We start from the raw sequence: 20247 nt of genomic DNA on the forward strand, positions 1-20247 counted from the left end.
TGTTTACGACTTTCGTCTGATAAAACGATGTGTTCGATTGTGAGCATGCTCAGTATTAACATTGATAGAAGGCTGCATTCATCTGGTAGGAGGAATCAAAGATTGACTTGGTAAGACCCCTGTGTTAACCTGAGTAACAAATGTCTGAGCCCTTTCTTACCAAAAACCAGCACTCACCCTAATTCCGAATTGATGTTGTTAAGGCAAGGTTTACATATAATGCTACCATCTTCTGTATGCTCACCAAGACACACAAAAATATGGTAAATAGATAATTTCCTTGGATGGCTGGAACAAAATGGGAGCATTGTTGACACTGCCACAACAGTTAGGGTTTGCAAAGATGTATAATATGCAAGAAAGAGAGATCCGCTAGTACGCAATAAATAATTCATATGTTGCTAAATTTCAATGTTCCTGTTGCCGAAAAAAACAACAAGTTACTTGTTTTAAGACAAAGGCCTAAAGAACCCAAAAGAAAATGGCAACATTTTGTAAAGATATAGAATATTCTTTTTATGAGCGATTTGCGTTTACTGGTTAGCAGGCCTCTTTTTTGTGCGCTTACACCCAAGTATCAAACGCTTTTAAAAAGAATATGTAAAAACACACAAAAGATTATGTTTTCGTTGGTAACCCAATAAAGATCGTTTTCCATGCTGACAGTGCAGATTTGATCCACAACTTTGAAGAGCCAAATGCAGCCACAGCTGGAGGTTATTCTGACAAATGGCGTCCAGCCGTGCCTATACAGAGACATGATAGGGAGGAAGAACCTTCACCTTTGTGTATGTGTGCAAGAGAAAATCTCAACCCCCATGTGGAACGGTCTTTATCTGAACGTGGTTTTTTTTCTCAGGCAGATGCAATCTGATAAAAACGAAAATTTAAAAGGGAAAATGACAACAACAAAAAAATACAATTTGCTCATTTCTGAAAGCAGATTGGAATGGCTACCTGCCGAGCGTGAATGAAGGGGGGGTAGGGGTGGAATGCACACATGAATTAGATATTTCCCTCTATTGGGTCCTGAGGAAGGAGGTAAATGGCAAGGGAGGGGTTGGTGAGGGAGGAGTGACAGGATCTCTTTTTTTCCATGGAAAAACCCCTGAAATCCATCATGAAAGAAAACGAGGCGGGATTATAAATAGAAGGCCGAGTTATGGCGCACCATGGGATTTTTAATCTGGTAGCCTGTGGTTTCTGCACTTTTAAGCCTGAGTGCACCATGTTCCAGAAGGGAAGAGAAATCAGCAAGACACTGCATGTACATGACAATTTCGCACCAATCGCGGAGCATTAGCAACATAAATATTTTGACAGCGCGCGCCATAACGTGTATGTATTTCAAATTTTTCCGCTAGCGCATTTAAAATACCAATGATCGGTTTACCTGTGCATCTTGCATTCGTTGGTCCTGCGCCTTTTCCTCATTTTCCAGCATGGTATCGCCCATCTGCTTCTCCAGTTTCTCAATTTCCCGTGCATGATCTTGGACAAGGCAGTCCTTCTCCTTGTTGTGCTGCTGGAATAGGTGTGCCTCCGTCTGCTCATGCTCCAGCTTCAGCTCCACGATCTGATTGGATAATGAGGAGACAGTTCATCAATTGCTCATCCTTGTCGTCATGACAACGTTCGCAGCGCGTAATATCCCTTCACCAACCAACCATCATTTTTGCATCACTGTTACCTCACCTGTGGGAGGCGGAGCACATCTCTAATGGATTCGCCCCAAAATTCTAAAAAATTGTGCAGCAAATAAGAAAATTTGCTAACTGCGAAACCAATGTCTTTGCCCAGTCTCCTCAATCCCAAATATCATTCCTTATGTTGCACCATGTCATTCATGCTATTAAGTTGCTCACCAGTAGCAGAAGAGATTAGAAATGGTAAAGAAAACCACACCAGTATGTCTTTTCTTCTTTTTTTTATGCAGAAAAGAAGCAAACCTTACGAATTTCTTCCTTAATTACCAAACAGAAGCTAGCTAAATTGAACACGATATTGTGGTCAGTAACCTTCAGTTGTCTTGTCCCGCGTGACCTCCCCAGTATTAAATATGATTTGAAAAAGAAAGCTCTATTATCTCATTGTCGGCTCCGTCCAGCAATAAAAACAGATGTCCGTGTTTCGGGGAGCACCTGCTGGGCTGCAAGCTTGTGCCATGATTTCATAAGACGCGTTCTATTCTCAGGCCCCGTTCCCAGTCCCCCGCACACTGGATATCGTGACCTTGGCCGGTCTTAGCCTCTTCCTGCTAGGGCTGAATGGCAGCCCGGGACCGAAGGCCTGCTCGCCGCAGCTTTGATACTAATCCTCCCAGGCTGCGCACAATGGCACCCTACCTGGCCTGCACACTAGAGCAGCTAGGCTGCCTTTGAAGCAGGTGATGAATAGGGGCTGCAGGAAGCCGCTTCCCCAGCGAACTCCAGGCCACACAGCTGCTCAGAGCAGTCACTTGGATTTTGCCTCAGTTTTGGTGGATTTCAGATGAGAAGAAGAGAAGAAGCCCGCTGTTTATTAGGAATATATCGCGCTATTTTTAAGCGTGGGAATGTTTCCTGCTCCAAAATGGGGAAAAAGGCGAACAGTAGGAGACTGTTCAAAATCGATGGTGTTTACGCAAGGAAATCACGCAGACCACCTCTTCTTAAAGCTGCAGCATTCCATTCTGCAGGGCGGGCTTTCGTTAACTTCTGTTTTGCAGGGAGCTGATTCCAGTTCGGTCTCAGTTAGCATGCATTGTAGTTCCCTACCTGTTATGTTATCGCTTTTGGATGAGAATTAGAATGGGGCGATATGGGTGAGGAATTGAGGGGTAGTGCCAGTCCCACCAATAAACATCTGGCTACATGACTATTATAAAGGAAGAGCAAAGGTGTAGTGTATATTCCATAGGTCCGCTCTCATTTGCTTGGCTCAAAAAGAAATAATATTTGTGAATAAGGTAAAATGGTTCTCTTCAAATGAAATGTACACTGGGTTCACAACAAGATTGTTTACTCAAATTTTATTTATTTATTGTATTTGTATTTATTATTAAATTAGCACAGTTAACTACAACCATTGCAATGAAGGCGTCTCCGTGGCATCTTAACCGCATTAAAAAAACGAGACGGAACAACCGTCAGGTTTAGGGCGCATGTTACAAACAAGACACTCTTATACAGTGGTCGTAACAGTAATTCAAAGCAGCAAATTGAAAGATAAAATGGATCTTGTAGCTCAATCTAATGCAAAAAAGCTAAAACATTTTGCAAAATAGTCTGTAATACGTTTTTGGGGAGGAGGGGCCGATTGTAGGGCAGCAGGAGAAGGAGAGAGCAGGTTATCCAAAAGTCTCATTTTCCGGACATTGCGAGCGTTTGTATATATCGGTACAAATAAAACAGAGAGCAGATGCCTCCCAACAAGTGTGGATGCCCTTCTTGAGATATAGTGGTTTGAGGAGGAGCTTTCTAGGGGCATGGAGGGGAGGGCAGGGCAGCAGCACAATAGATCTAGCAATGATTCAGACCTGTAGTTACACAGTCTGCAGGCCCCTCCTCGCCTGATGGTGCCCATCGATTAAAAGCAATGGAGAGCAGTCCTAGAAGACGCATAACATTATATTTTTGCGGGCCACTGTATTTAAAATGTCAGAGAGATATAGTTGCTGTAACCCAGGAAGGTACGATTCATTTAAGGGGTGGAGGATTCTAAACGTATTTAAGGCCTGGATGTCCTTCTAGTAAGAGATTTGTTTTGCCTGCTTATTGATAACCATTTTCTAGACTGTGTAGGGCATGGAGTCTGCGGTAAGTGATGTTTGATCAATGTGTTATACAGTTAAAGCTTTTACAATTTGACGATTCCATGGGTTCCCAGGGCAGGCAAGGGTTTCTTTTAACAGGGCCTTAAGCAAACTGACTGCGGCTTTTAGCACCATTATATAGTACTTTAAGGTGCCTGCCACACAGGAGATGGATTGTCTTGTAAGGCCCAGCTCCAGTCATAGTCTTGCCCTGTGATTGTAATTCGGAAGGCAGAAGATTTTTTTGTAAGTGGTAATCTGGGCATGGTCAAGACTAGCCGAACATGCCTCAGAGAAGGTCTGATGCCCACAAGTTAGGGCGGGAAGAAGAGTAGCTTTAATCACTTTCAATATGGGTTCTGCAGAGGGACTACTCAGGGATTGGTTGAGTCGTGTCAGGCTGTATGTTATTGCTCCAGCTCTCTTTTTCAGAGCAGCTAGATGGACTGATGGTCTGGAAGACTCACAGAACCAAACCTCCAGGTAATTGTATTTTGATGTTGATTTAATCTTAGCGGGCCCGATATTCCATGTTAAAGTTTTCTTTTTTTTGCAGCGGCCAGAGATCAAGACCTTGGTCTTATCCTAGTTGACTTTGAGAGCATTAGCTGCGTTGTATTCGCTAAGCTTGCTCAAGGCTCATTGAAAGCCGGACTTGGTCTGGTCCATGATGACAATATCATCAGATTGTTTACTCAAATGAAGCGATACAGTGTGGAGTTGTAAGTAAATAATGACCATATAGTGCGCAGGTGACAGTGAGTGCAACAACAAACGGTAAGGTAAATGCCTCAGTCTAAATTTTGTTTTACAGTTTCTAAGAAAACAAATTCACAGACCATAAAGGAAAGTCCTTTTTTGGGTTAAGAAGAACTGCAAAGTTAGTAAATATTAGTAGGAAACTTGGTTACAACTGAAAGGAATCTAAGCGTTCCAAACGCTGAACTTAAAAGAGCCTGGTAGGTTTAGGCATGAACAGGCTTTGCAACCCGAAGATGGAGGCGCAGAGAATTCATATTCTCAGGAATCCGATCATTACCAAGAGCTACAACATCCAGGATTTGATCCCAGTTCAGGCTTAGATTCACTCACCTTCAGATGTATGCACTGGTCGGACCCAAATATCTCTGTCGAAGGTAACTGCAATGCTTATTACCCAATACAAGAACTGGCGCCATCTCAGTCAATATCAGGATACCTTTAGCAAATAGCCAATCTCTGCTCCGTTCACTGTAATCTAAACACAAGCCTCTTTTATACCCACTTGCAATACTCTTCTGGCATGATCCAGCACCTTGGGACTGTTGTTGAATAATGCTCTATACAAATGTGTTCAACTGCGGGACCTTCACAGTTTTGTTGCAGATGTTTGTAATGGGGAATAGCTTGCACGCAGCCAGAACTGGCAATGTCCAAATAAAGAGAAACAAAACGTTCACGGAGGCAATATTCACTTATAACTAGACATTACTTTCCGATAAAAGTCCACGATTTTGCATTACACAGTGTAATAATTACTCTAAATGACCTAACTAATCCTAAACAAAACCGATGTCGCGGAAACCACGTTTTTAGGGTGTTATAGGTGCTGCAGCTGCTTGATGTACACCTAATTATATCATGAAGGAGTGCCAACTTCTCAGACCCTGAGCCCACCTGCCAAGGTGTCTCCAATGGTACTCCTAAAACCCACGACTAAGAAATCTGTTTCACAACATCATAACACATTTCACTTTTTATCTTTCCATATCTTTATTGATTTTACAAGGTAAACAAAAGAACAACAACAGGGCTAACATGCAGCTCGGCACACATTAAGAACACGCCAGAGTTACCTTAACACCCTGACACATTTCACTTAAAGTTGTTTATTGTTGATAGTATGCTTTAAGTACACATTTATTTATGCATGAATTTGTTTCATATTGCCTGCCATCCAAAATGAGATCTAAAGCATTAAGACCAATGGCTAGCCCTCTCGACCTTTCACTGGCTCCTTTTCCAAACCAACATTCAGTTCAGTTCAGTTCAACTTTATTCGGATACAATAGTACCCATAAAAGCACACAAAACAAATATATCACAGCAAGTAACCAAAAAGATAAAAAAATAATTTAAAAAGATACAGTGTACAGATACTAAAGTGACTTGTGCAACGCTGTCGTGTCAATGCATATAGTTGTTAAAAAGGAGAAACATTACAGAATCTATTTATAACAATATCGAGGGTCCATCATAGATCTTCGCGCCCTTAATGTAGATTTTAAGAAAGTGCTAGTGCGGAAAATAAGATCGACATCATCTAATTCTATCATGGATCGATATGCTGCCTCTAGACTAATTGGTCTTCTTTTATTAAAATACGGACATAAAAACTGTTTAAAATATTTGCTATAGTATTTGCAGAAAAATATAAAATGCATACTAGTTTGCTCACTCCTCCCGTCACAAGAGCACAAATTAAAATTGAAGTTTGGGCTATAACCAAGTGGAAAGCAGAGTGCAAAACGAATTGTGCCAGCTCTTAGACGAAACAGTAGACTCGTCTCCCAACGGCTCATTGGTAAGGACAAATACATGTGGAGTGGATAACTGCACCGTTCAATAACCATGTAGTTGCGCAGTTATTTACCTAGCCTCTGCCACCTCCCGCTCGATCTTATTTAGGGAGTACAGAGTATTTGCATTTCTTTTTTTACGACTGAGGTAGCAAGTGTGGGATCCCGAAAAATGCTTTCCATATTTATACTGCACAGGCTACTCAGCACACCACTCAACCATGGGATTTCTAAGCACTTAGCACAACGGAAACAGTCCTTAATGATCAACTGTGTCAAGGAAGCTGCTTCGTTCTCCCATAATGCAATCCACATAAGTGCCGGACGTACCCGAATAAAATCAGTTATAAAATTAATATTAAGCTCTTTGTGACATATGTATTGGGGGGTTGATATTGGGACATTCAATAATTTCCTACAAAACCTGTTCTCTTCATGCTGTATAGCTGAGCAGTTGGCCGTTCCCCAGATCTCGGCGCCATATGTGGCCACCGGGGTGCACTGAAGTTTATAAATTTTATAAATACATTTTCTGTACGGCTAATAGTGCACCCATGGTCTTAGGGCGAGGTATGCTTAAGATCGAATTGGTGGCCTTTGAGAACTTGCTCCTGGTGTGAGCTAAATGCTCACTCCAGGAGCAGCAAAGGCCAATCCCAAATAAACAAAAGATTTTACCGAGGTCATCTTATGGCCATCTATTATAATCGGACGTATATCATGCTTACCCGGGCCACTACTCATTAAAAATGATTTCTTAAAATTTACCCGCAGGTCTAAATTTTTATGTAACTATTAAAATGTTGGACAAGGAGGCGCAGTGAATTTGGTGTACGGCCTATAAGAACTGCATCGTCTGCATAAAGCAGCACAGGGATGGGTTCTTTATTAACGTATGGGACGTCTTGGGTGGCCAGTTTCAGGGAGGCATTTAGGCCATTGATACATATAATAAAAAGCAGGGGGGCCAACACGCATCCTTGTCTGACTCCCCTGCTGATATCAATGAGTCCCAAAACCTCTCCACCCACCCCAATTCTTACTTGGGCCTTAAGGTCTCCGTGCAAAAATGCCTAAAAGTTCACCAGTGTTTCATCCAGGCCCCCCGCCAAAAGGATTATCCACAGCTTTGACCTATTTACTAGGTCAAAGGCTGTGGATAAATCCATAAAAGCCATATAGACCGGGGATTTCTTAGCGATAGCATATTTACCAACAATTAGGTTCAGGTTGAGGCATTGTTCCTTGGTTCCTACCTTTCCCCTGAAACCCAGCTGACAGGGATCTAAGATTTTATTAGCTTCTGTCCAATCCGCAATTTTATTATAAAGGATTCTACCTAAAATGTTGAGGGTATTGTCTATTAGGGAGATGGGGCGGTAGTTACACGGAAGTGATCTATCTCCCTTCTTAAAGATCAAGACTATTATACTTCTAGCCCATGTATCAGGTATCTTTGCCAACGTCAAGTTGTTAAAAATATTCAGAAGCAGGGGGGCCCAGAAAGACGGGTTCCACTCAATTAAATCCGGGGGAAAGAACTACTGTAAGTCATTGACTGAGGCAGTATGAGACCAGTCAAGTAGTGGGGTAGACCACCACATATGCAATTCCTCAATGACTACTTCACTTGACTTCACTGAGCATTCAAAAGGTAGTTTGAACAGCTCAGCTCCAGGTGTTTTCTCAGGGGGTTCCCGAAGAACAGGTGGGTTGTTGTACACTGAAGGTAACACTAATATAATTCCAGTGCGTAGAGGGCCCCATTTTGTAGGCTCAGCCTCTATGTTCTTAGCCTTTAATACTGAGGTGGAAGATTCAATCTAATGTATGCATTAGTGCATAATTCTCCATCTAGGACTCTAATTTTACCATGTTTATGTATTGAAAGAGCCTCTATGGGATACATAACAAACTGCCTGCCATTCAAAATGAGATCTAAAGCATTAAGACCAATGGCCAGCCCTCTTGACCTTACACTGGCTCCTTTTCCAAACCAACATTCGTTCAAAGGACAGGCTCTGCTGCACAAAGCGCCATCCACCTCCACCTGCAGACCACTTAGATCCGATAGCTTCACCGCCGGTCTCTCAGAGGGTCAGAAACCAATGGCTTGGTGTGCATGCTATAGGCCATGAAGGGGTCACCTTGTCAAATACTCTGCCACTCCAGCCAAAGTACAAGGCAAACCACGTGACTAGAAGAGATTTCAATCAATATTCGCAGATTCAATGCTAATGCTCAAACATCTATTTTTGCATTTCTCCTGAAACATAGCCTTACTCATGAGGATATAGAGTGGTGCGCCATCTCTTTGAATGTGTGTGCTCTGAAGTTTTTTCTAGGTAGTATGTAGTGAACTCTACTCTCTTCCCCCTAATGTATGCATTGATATAACAAAGATTTTTCCAATCTAGAGATTTCTGGGAATCAACATCCACATTTTCTCTTCAACCACAGTGGACAGTTAACTAGATACTGCCCAGGTTGACTAGGTTATGCTCATTGGCGGTGGGCAAGTACCGAGGGTGGTGAGGCGAGTGTCACAGGAAAAAAATATATATATATATAATAAAATACATTTACCTTCCAGAGTCAGCACGACGTCCTCCTCGATGTATCTTCTCTCCTCAAGACAGGCTCCGAACTCCCAAGCCAATCCTGGCGCTGCTCTAATGCTGTTAATCAACATGAGAGAAGCGCCAAGATTATAGGGAGCGACCTCTCTCAGCGCTCTTATGAGCGCTGAAGGCCTGTGCCTTTTCTAACCCAGCTGTCATAGACAGCTAGATTAGAGAAGTATAAAATGTGCATGTCTGGCTGGCAGTTGAAAGACTGATGCCCAAAGGAACATGCCCACTTTTAACATAAGTGAACAGCTCCCTGCTGCCACTCAGCAGCAATGGCCCACCCTGTCCTGATGTTCAGTTCGGGACGGGGTGGATTGTTGAAAAATAAAATGGTAATAAGAAAACTTTATTACCACTTTATTTTTTAGCTCTGGCCTGGGGCTTTTCTTTTTGGGGCGACACTCCTCCAATCAAATGGAGTAGCCGCTCCTGGTTATGCTCCATTTCCCCCGCTCCACCTAAGGTTTCTTGTTATGTCCATACCCAGAGGACCCTCAAACGAACGGTGGCCACAAACAAATAATAAGAGCAAACTACAAAACAACCATATTTGTAGTACACAGTGTATAGGTATCCTTCAGTCTACCTGCTCTGCTCATGAAAACAATGTTGCAGTTATTGGGAAGCATGTGCCGCAAATTATATATAAACTTAGATATATGATCTTTGGGAGACTTTGTTGGGAAAAATGAGTGTTAGGCAAAATTTAACTGCCTGTGATTTTCTTAAATCCATCAGCAATCTATAAAAAACAACAATGATAAAATGAAATATGATTTCTTTTGGAGGGATGTATGAGGTGTGGATGGAATTATTCAACTTTAATTCCCACTGCTGGAAAATAAATGTCAGTGCTTGTGATCAAGGAGGAACAATGGATCAGAAATATGTGCAATCAGGGGCGTGGGTTGGACACCACTTGCGATGGCTGCCTGAGATGGGAGCTCCACCTCCTTTCAGAACCTCTGTCCCTTTTTTGTGACCACCAACATCTCCTTGGGTGGGAAACTGCATTCCCTCTTCTTCGGATCATCTGTAGAACAGCAGGACTAATTTTTGAGGTTGGATGATGCTGCTTTCATTACTTTCCCATGTATGATGACCAGCGCTGCCGTTGAGGTGCTTTCGGCTGCCATTTTACATTCGCTGCCTCTTCAGCTCAGCATTGTGATACACGGAAGTTCCTTAGAGCACATTGAGCCTGTTAATTATGCATTCACTTCAATTTCGGCAGGTTCAGTGGTAATATGCTCCATTCTTCTACTTTATTTCATATTTTGGAGGCATTTTTCAACTTTTCCTGCACTCTTCATCATACATGAGTTTTACCTCGCTTAAAGTGCACCAGATATTCACTGTTCATCAGACTACCATCTTTCTCACATTTCAGTCTTGTTTTGTGCTGCAATTAACCAATATATAAATATTTCAGCACTCCCTGAATGTATTTTGCTGACTTTCATGTAAAAATAATACTTATTCAAGCTGTATATGGGTAAATTAAAGAAACCTTATTGAACCATTATCCCCAAGACTCAGTCTACTGCCAAAGCCCACTAACATTCTCCACCTAGAAGTTCCTTGGTAGAAGATTTAATTTCTACTCCTCAATCCTCATTAACATCTCTTTTCTCAATGAAGGAGCAATCACCCTCCTCCACAAACAAAAGACTTAAAAAGGACTTTCCTTCTCCTGAAAAACCACCATCTCCTAGAACATTGGAGATTTTGTTGGAGGAGATTCTAGCCCTTCATCCATTTGTTGGAGAAACCAACAAACACATCCAGCACCTTGATAATAAATGGTCCCTCATGGAAAATCAAATGTATTTGGTAGACTTACAGGATAGAACAAATAAAATTGCAACTTTGGAAAAGTAGGTTCTTCAGGTAAAGAATTACTCAGAAGGCGTAGAAACCAGGAACAGGTGCAACAACCGCTGCATTTATGGACTTCCTGGCGGTATGGAGGGAGACAATCCTGTCTCCTTCCTCAATTATTGGATCTAACTCCTTCTAATCACCTCAATATACAGTGTGTGCATTGACTGGGTTCTCGGCTATTTTCAACAGCATCTACTAAACCATGCGCAGTTAATCCCTTCTTTTTGGAGTTTTCAGACCTTTTGAAAGTTCTATATGCAGCCAAATCAAAAAGAAAAATCACATGGTATGGCAGAAAGATTTTTATTTCACAGGATATCTCCAATGCAACGGCCAACAGAAGAAAGGAATTTCTCAAACTTCATCCAGCATTGTGAGCTCTGGGTGCCCGATTTGGACTTTTTTCATCCATGATTTTTAAGGTTACACGCTAGAATAAAAGCACCTCGTATGAGCAACCGGTTGAATATAAAAATAACACTCATTTGGTGAACAATATGATACAGCTGGCGCCTCTACACGTTAATATGTTTATAGTGTGCTGTTGTTTCTTCCTCTTGTGACTCTAATTTGCTTGTTTCCCTTGTTATTATGATATCTACATTAATAGTTCTCTCTTATTTCTTTACAGATCCACAACATTTGTCACTCTATTCATTCCCCTACTAATATTCTCTTCTGATATGGTGAGTGGCCCCTCTTGTTGAGTCTGTGCCGTCGTCATCCAACCCAATTTCCCTCTTGTGAATTGTTCAGGCATATCCTCTCAGTCGTCAGTTCTTGACATGTAGGGTCTAATTTTTAAATCTTTTTTTTCCTCTTCTTTTCTTTCTCAACTCTTTTTCCCTACCTTCCTCGATTGTTTCCTAACACCTCATACTTCATACCGCTATTTCTCTATAAACGGTTTTATAGTCTTGTTCCAAATGTGTTATTTATATGCTAGTCCTCATAGTTTGCATACTTACTCAATGCTCAGAGTAATTTCATGGATTATCAAAGGATTTATTAATCCTATCAAACGGCAGGGAGTATTATCCCATGTAGCCAAATCTGCTCTGGACTTAGTCTTACTTCAGAAACTCAGCTCACGGAGTCTGAAGCTCTGAAACTTAAATATGGCTTGGTAGGCCCTCTATCTATATATAAGACTGCTAATAAAAAGAATGTTGTTGTTATCTTTGTAAGAAAACTTAAAATCTTGTTGTGGTAGCACAAGAACTAGATGACAAGGGTAGATGGATTATTATTCAACTTTATATTAACAACACAACTTGATTATCTTTTCTGGCCCACAGTCACTGACCAATGTGCACTATATATCAGGCCCTACTTTATTCTAGGTGGTGACTGTAGTCACATTATGTACCCGTTCTAGATAGGCAATCCTCAATCCAATTTTCCACTCATAAAATTCACAAACAATTCCACTCTATTATTTACATTAGCTATTTTACAGACTCATGGAGACTTTCCAATTCCACCTCTCATGATTACACCTTCTACTCTGCTGCCCTTTGTACCCTTACAGGATTGGATCACTTTTTGTTTCGAAACCCTTGACACAACATATAATTCAATCCCTCATTAGTCCAACCCTTTCGGCTCATGGAGGTTATGGATTTGGATTTGGTTCCCCCTCAATCTCAATCCCGTAGATGGAGATTCAATAACTCATTGTTAAGAGAAACACACTTTTCTACGTCTTTTGCCTTATTTGTTTCTGAACGTTTCTTGAGTTAAGACGCTCCCACTACCTCACCTCCTCTTATTTGGAATGAGCGCAAAGCAGCTCTACGTGGTTTCATCACGGATTATGTTGCCAAGAAAAATAACATTTGAAATAAAGAATACAAATCCTTTTTGGCCTCCATTAGAATGCAAATATTTCTCTTCTAAATCCAATGTTCATCTAACAAATTTACTAAATTCCAAATTACAATTGAATACTCTCTCACTCCTCCATTTTGTTAAAGAGTAATGCACGTTATTATGGTGGAAGAAATAAAGTCGGTAAATTACTGGCCAACTATCTTAAAGTGAAGAAACATCGGTTTTAGATCGATTCTTTAGTTAATTCAGAGGGGTGCTTCTTTGACCTATCAAAAAGATGTCTTGAATGAATCTATTACTTTTTATTAAACATTAAATACTTCCAAAACCCATGTACAACCGTCTCTCATTGAGACTTATTTACAACAAACTCACAAATCTATCCCCTCGCAACTAGAATTTGCTTCTTTGGACACTAACATCACTTCTAATGAGATTTCACAAGCCCTAGCTTCAGTGGAAAAAAGGGAAAACGCCAGGTCCAGGTGGCTTCACTGTAGAATTTTTTCTAAATCTCTCAAATATTCTCCTCCCTTGTCTGCTATTTTTATTTAATGATTTCATTGAATCAGGATCTGCCAAAGGTACCTTTCAAGAAGCCACAGTATGTTTAATACATGAAGAGGGCAAAGACCCCACTTTCTGAAACAATTAGAGACCGAGTAAATGTAGATTATAAGATCTTTGCAAAACTCTTGGCACTCTGGAAATGTTTCTCTCATATCCTATTGGGAAGGAACAATCAGGATTTATTAAAGGTAGATTAGCATCAGACAATACTAGATTATTTCCTAATGTACTCAGTTCAGCTTCTCACCTTAAAGCTCCGTCAGCAGCTATAACAATATGTGCAAAGAAAGCATTCAAAAGGATAAATTGGGACTTTATGTTAAAATCTTTAGGCTGCATGGTTTTGGTCCTAAAATATTTGCTCTTATCTCCTTATTATATCAAACCCCAAGGTCATCTGTTATGGTTAATGGTACAGTGTTTCCATATTTTACCCAACAATGAGGTATTAAACAAGGTGGTCCTCTTTCCCCGTTCTTATTTATCCTGGCTCTTGAACCCTTCCTATCTCGTATTCCCCTAAATCTCTCCATCTCTGGCTTCCCTAATGGTGATCATCAACTAAAATTAGCAGCCTATGCAGTTGACATTCTTAGTTTTTTCTCTTCTCCGGAAAACTCCTTACCTGCATTACTTAATGAAATAGCTCTTTTGAGACCATGCGTGTAACCTCTGCATCATACTCGACTCATCACTCACCATGAATCGCCAGATCAATGCCGTATTCTCTGCATGCTTCAGCACCCTCCGCATACTCCGCAAGACTTTCAAATGGATCCCCCAGACTCCAGAAAAACTGTCACTCATGCACTCCTCACCAGCAGAATGGACTATGGAAACACAATTTACGCCGGTATCAACAAAAAACTCCTCCGCAAACTCCAGACCGTCCAGAACGCCACACCCAGACTAATCCTCAACACGACACAGCAACATCACCTAATACCTACGCGACCTCCACTTTCTACCCGTCGATAGAAGGATTACATTTAAGCTGCTCACACATGCCTACCAGGCCCTCCACAACACCGAACTCCAAAACCTCAATGACCGAATCTCCTTCCATGACCCCAAGATAAACCTTCGCTCAGTCGACCTCTCCCTAGCCACCGTCCCACATGTTTACAGGACCAGAGCAGGTGGAAGATCCTTCTCCTACTTCGCAGCCAAGTTCTGGAACAAACACCCCCTCCACCTCCGACTGAGCCCAACACTGCACCAGTTCAGGGAGGACCTCAAGACCTGGCTCTTCGAATGCCCTCAACGGAGCTGCGCGCTCCATCCCATAGTGCCTTGAGACCCTCACGGGTGAGTAGTGCGCTTCAAAAACCCTGATTGATTGATTAATCTGTTAAAATATTACAGCTTTTACAACTAACAAAATGATCTCACAGATCATATGTTTACACGTCGGAGATGCAATATCACCTTGAACCAGAAGAGGGCTCCCCTGAGATGTATTGCACATGTGTCAAGTGTGGGATGTTCCAGCCCGTCCTTTCAAAGATGCAATACATTTCTGACATTCTGCCTTAGCGTCAGGTTGTACAGCGTGTCAGATAATGGTGAATTAGGGGATTGGCAGTAATGTGTTCTTATGCCCCATCAGAAGCCACGATATAGGAAAAAAGACAGCCTTCCGTCCTATCTGAACTTCCGATTCGGCATTAGTGGGTGAGCCATGCTCTGGCGCCTTGTTTGCTTGAAGTGAAAGTTGGGAATTGACTTGCAGAGGAAACTGTATGGTGAAGACTATCCCAGGTAAGTTTCCACGTCATGTGTATGACTGAGAGCATGCTTATGTTTATGTGCCTGTCTGCAAGCTGGTGCCAGTGTGTGTGTATGTGAGCGTATGTCCTGACTACCGTTCGGTTTTATATTTTCGTGTGATAGCCCCATCACTTTCTAAAGTTACCAGCTGCCACTGCTAAGTTCTATGCTAACTAAATTCTAGAGGAAAATCAAGAAAGCAAGGGTTTCTCTGTCACTTCTACAAAAAAACAAAATTTGAAGGTGGTGTGAATTTGCCAGAGTTTGGTAAATATCACATACCGTTTGGTTTATGTCAAGCTTCCCTGTGGATCGCCGATCCTACCCCACCTTTCTCTCCTTTATCGTTACAGGTTGAAAGAGCTCGTCTTCATCCATTTTTTCCGCAATAAACTCTTTCTTTCTCTTCTAAATCCTCTATCATTTCTTTCCCAATTCTTAAACATACTCACTCCTTGATAAGATCTACTACTTTTACTTCCATTATATTATGCCACTATATCTACATGGCATAATAAACTGATTAAGATTCACAACTGACCAACTTTTTTTTTTAGCTCATGCAGAAACAGAGGCATGGCGCAACTATTTGACAATGATGTTCTCTTTACCTCAATTTCGACAAATATTAAAATCCCCTCAATCATTTCATACCCGCTTTTCTTACTTATGAACACTGTATTGGATAGCCTGTTTTTCCTACAGAACAACCCTCTTTCTGTGCCACTTAAACCAAACCCAAACAACCTTCTTGCTTCTTCACCTACGGCTTCTAACATTTACAGGGTTCTTTTATCCTCAGCCACATCTCAAACCAAATCCAAAACATTACTTCTTTGTGAAAGGGACATTTATGTGACTGTGATGTTACTTTTTGGAATACGATATGGTCACAGTTTTATAAAGTCTCTAGAACAGCTAATATTACCCGAACCCAATTTTTGTTTATCATAGACTCTGTTTTACACCCACTCAGTGTTTAAAGTTTTCTTCATATACCTCATCTCAATGTTGGTCTTGTGTTTTTTCCCAACAGTGACATTATGCATGTTTTTTAGTGTCCCAATATGCTTTCCTTTTGGCACAAAGTATGGTCACAACTTAAAACAGCACTCCATTAACATTCTACATTAATTTTTAGGAACTCTAACTAATGAATTTTCGCCCACCATTTTAGATAGTAAATTAATACATATTTTCTTAGCACTTGCCTTTCAAGAAATTGCTTTTAATAGGCAATGTTCGTTTAAATTATCAAACCAAACTTGGTTGGATTGTGTTTGTTCACACCATAAATTGGATACTATGTATATGCATCAGTACTCTAATTCTTATAATGCTCAATTGCTATGGCTATTATTTGAAATGGGGGTCTCTTGTTGGCAGTGGCATGAACTCTGTCCAAGTAGGGACCCTTTCTTCTAGTCAGAGTAAGGGAGCTAAACACCCAAGACAACCCGTGGTCACCCCCTCTGTAGCTTGGCACGAATAGTCAGGTTTATCTCAGAGGCAATGTGTAAATCATTTGTACAAAACTCATACAGTAACACAGTGAAAACACTACAAATGGACATCACACCAGTCTTGAAAAAACCCACTTTTTATGTAAACGAACCAAGACCAAAATGACAAAAGTCCAACATAGAGAACTCAAGAGATCACTTTTTAAAGTTTAAGGAATTCTGTCCATAGAACTCTATGGATGGGGTGATTTTAGCACGAACTACCTTTGATGCGTTGAAATCCAAGGCGATAAACAGCCACAAAGGGGAGAAGCATTGGAAAACACAGCGATGAGTCGATTCTTGAGTCCTAGGGGAATGGAGGAGTCAGTTCTGCTGCGCGCACGATAAGTGTTGCGTTGATTCCTTACTTCGAGGAGAAGCGAGGCATCGAAATCTGAAATCAGGTAATTTTGTGGGACGATGCAACAGAAACTTGCTGCACAGGGACAAAACATGGAAAATCCAGACATGCTGAAGGCAATGCTCCCAGCCGCTGCATCGATTCTGTGGCCGAAGCACGGCGATGCAATGATTTTTCAGCCGCCCAGCCGGGCCTGCGTTGGAGACGGAGCGGGTGTCTCGGACGTCAGAGACATGGTGCTTGGGACTCGGTCTGTGGCGAATTTGGAGACATGTGAACCGGCGCAACTTTGACTCTCCAAACCGTGAACAGGCGCTGTGTTGATCCTTCCACTGCAGTGCGGCAATGCATCGGTTTTTCAACCGCACGGCAAGCTGGCAGCAGGAAAACAGGCACCGAGGGCACAGCATGGATTTCTCCTTTCTGCAGCAAATCCACCTCCAAGGACGCAGAACTGGAATTGGCACCACTTGGCATGTCAGAACTCCCAGCAGAAGAGTCCAGGGGCTGCAGGTGAAGTCTTTGATGGCATACACAAGGAGATGATGGACAGAGCGCTGAAACTTTTCAGACACTCACCCGCAGTGACAGATCTGGGTTAAATCCATCATTGTTCTTTAGCTCACTTCACCACCCCGGTTCAGACACAGCTATATGCAAATCAGTCTTAACCCTGTGCCTCATGGGAAACGTCCAGCCCAAACTACCATGCCATGTCTTCCCTGGTCAGGAAACAAGAATCCTGGGAATGGTTTCGAGCTACCAGCCCTCATCAGCCAGGCTAGCTGAAATCCAGTGGCAAAGTGAGCAAGGGACCCACATCTGGACATACTCTGCCAACTTGGGGCGAATAAAGCAAACACAAGGAGATAATGGACAGAGCGCTGAAACTTTTCAGACACTCACCCCCAGTCACAGATCTGGGTTGAATCCATCATCGTTCTTTTGCTCACTTTGCCACCCCAGTTCAGACACGGCTATATGCAAATCAGGCTTGATCCTGTGCCTGTTGGGAACAGTCCAGCCCGAACTGCCAAGCCATATCTTCCTTGGACCCTAAACAAGCATCTTGGAACCGGTTTTGGGCTAACAGCCCTCATCAGCCAGGCTAGCTTGAATCCAGTGGCAAAGTGAGCAAGGGACCCACGTCTGGGCATACCCTGTCAACTTAGGGCAAACAAAGCAAACACAAGGAGATGATGGACGGAGCGCTGAAACTTTTCAGACCCTCACCCCCAGTCACAGATCTGTGTTGAAACCATAAACGTTCTTTAGCTCACTTCGCCACCCCAGTTCACACACAGCTATATGCAAATCAGTCTTGACCCTGTGCCTCATAGGAACAGTCAACCCCAAACGGCCAAGCCATGTCTTCCCTGGACCAGAAACAAGCATCCAGGGACCGGTTTCGGGCTAATAGCCCTCATCAACCAGGTTAGCTTGAATCCCATGGCAAAGTGAGCAAGGGACCCACGTCTGGGCTTAAATACGTTTTTGATGGCCCTGAGACTTCCAACAGGAGGCTAACACACACAAGCCCTTGGAGAACCTTGATAGGCAGGGTAGAAAGTCCAGTCCAGCACTTCCTCTGCCCAAGACAAATGCAACAACCAGCAGGCCAGCACAACACAGCAATAGGCAGAGTGGCAGTTCTCCTCCTACAGCTTCTCCAGCTCTTCCTCTTGACCGAATCTCATTTTGATCCAGAGGTTTTCTAACAATCCGGGTTACAAGTCTTGCCTTGTGAGAGGGCAGGCACAGCCCTATTCAGGCGTCAGTGACAACTCCTCCCACCACTCTAGTTTAGGAACACCCATCAGCCTGACCATCAGAATATGCAAGGCACACCTCAGCTCCTTTGTGGGACTGTCTAGAGTGAATGCACAAACAGCACAACTGTCTAGCACAACTGTCAGCAGCTAAAACCTCTCACGCAGAAACGATGCGGGACCTACGCAAAGACAACTTTCGCGCTTATGCAGCTAAAGCACACCGGGAGGGTAATAAAACAGGATCACTATTGGCATGGTTAGCTAAACAGGGCACAATGACACATCCAATCACAGAACTCACTGACACAGAGGGGCACTCCAAACACTCCCAAATCGACATACCCACATATTTCATGGCTACTACGTGGAAATTTACCGAGCTCCAACGATGGAGACGCCGCGAGAGTTGACCCAGTTTCTGGGCTCATCGTCCATGCCCGAAATCTCCACCGCAGACAGGACGGAATTAGAAGGGAAGATCACGCCCGCAGGTGTAACACATCCATCAAGTCGTTAGTGCGAAAGAAGGCACCAGGAATAGACGGCTTTCCACTCGAGTATTATAGCACGTTCGGGGCCCAATTGGCACCTCGGTTGACATCTATGTACGAGGATGCACTAACCAGAGGAGTGCTCCCGGAATTGCTTTGTGAGTCGATCCTGGTGACATTCCCGAAACCGCACAGAGACCCCACACTCCCAGCCTCCTACAGGCCGATAACGCTCTTACACGCGGACTGCAAAATTCTAGGGAAGATATTGGTCGATCAATACAGGCAAATTCTTCCAGCATTGGTACACCCGGACCAATGTGGCTATGTTCTGCGGCGTAACACCTCACATAACTTACGTAGGCTATTCCTTATTCAAGACAGAACAAAAAATCGATTCCCACAAGCAGCATGCCTTGATTTTGGATCTGGAGAAGGCGTTCAGTACCTTACTGTGGCCCTATCTGTTCGTAGTCCTCAGGAAAATAAATGTAGGCCCCACACTCATGGCATATACTCCGCTCCTCTACAGAGACCTCACTTCAAGGGTACGAATAGGCAAACTCATTTCATCCCCATTCACGGTTGCGCAGGGGACTAGGCAGGGGTGCCTCCTTTCCCCTCTCCTCTTTACTCTGGCGGTGGAACCTTTGGCCATAAGATTGGGAGGGGAAGACATGGGGAATCCCAATAGCAGATATGACTCATTGCGTGTGATCTTCTGATTTATGTCCGGGACGTTCCGAATGATCTCACCCCAATATGGACAGCGTTACAGGAGTTCGGAGAGACTTCGGGACTTAGAGTCAATTGGGGAAAATCGACGGTTTTCCCACTTAGCCCCCATCTGGCACCTCCGGAGGTCACGGTGGGCACCCAGACACTAGCGTGGAACGCCATGGCCCCCAGATATCTGGGAGTACGACTGTACCATTCCCCCGAGGATCTCTACGAGGGTAATCACCGTAAAGCGCTGGTGGGCTTGCGAACTGCGTTGGGTTTCTGGAAGACACTACCTCTGGCACCCTTCGGACGAGTAGCCATAGCAAAAATGATTATGGTTCCTAGAATGCTCTATCA

General features: G+C 42.9%; 1 protein-coding gene across 3 annotated transcripts in view; it reads right to left on the reverse strand.

The window, feature by feature from the left end:
- Nucleotides 1-20247, reverse strand: part of CEP112 (centrosomal protein 112) — a 2313552-nt gene that overhangs the window by 949886 nt on the left and 1343419 nt on the right. For all 3 annotated transcript variants that reach the window (XM_078654309.1, XM_078654310.1, XM_078654308.1), the window contains one exon: nucleotides 1394-1576. In XM_078654309.1, the coding sequence (XP_078510435.1) occupies nucleotides 1394-1576 (183 nt within the window). The remainder of the gene's footprint in view (nucleotides 1-1393; nucleotides 1577-20247) is intronic.

Source organism: Lissotriton helveticus, chromosome 7 (genome assembly GCF_964261635.1).
Source record: "Lissotriton helveticus chromosome 7, aLisHel1.1, whole genome shotgun sequence".
Lineage (NCBI taxonomy): Eukaryota > Metazoa > Chordata > Amphibia > Caudata > Salamandridae > Lissotriton > Lissotriton helveticus.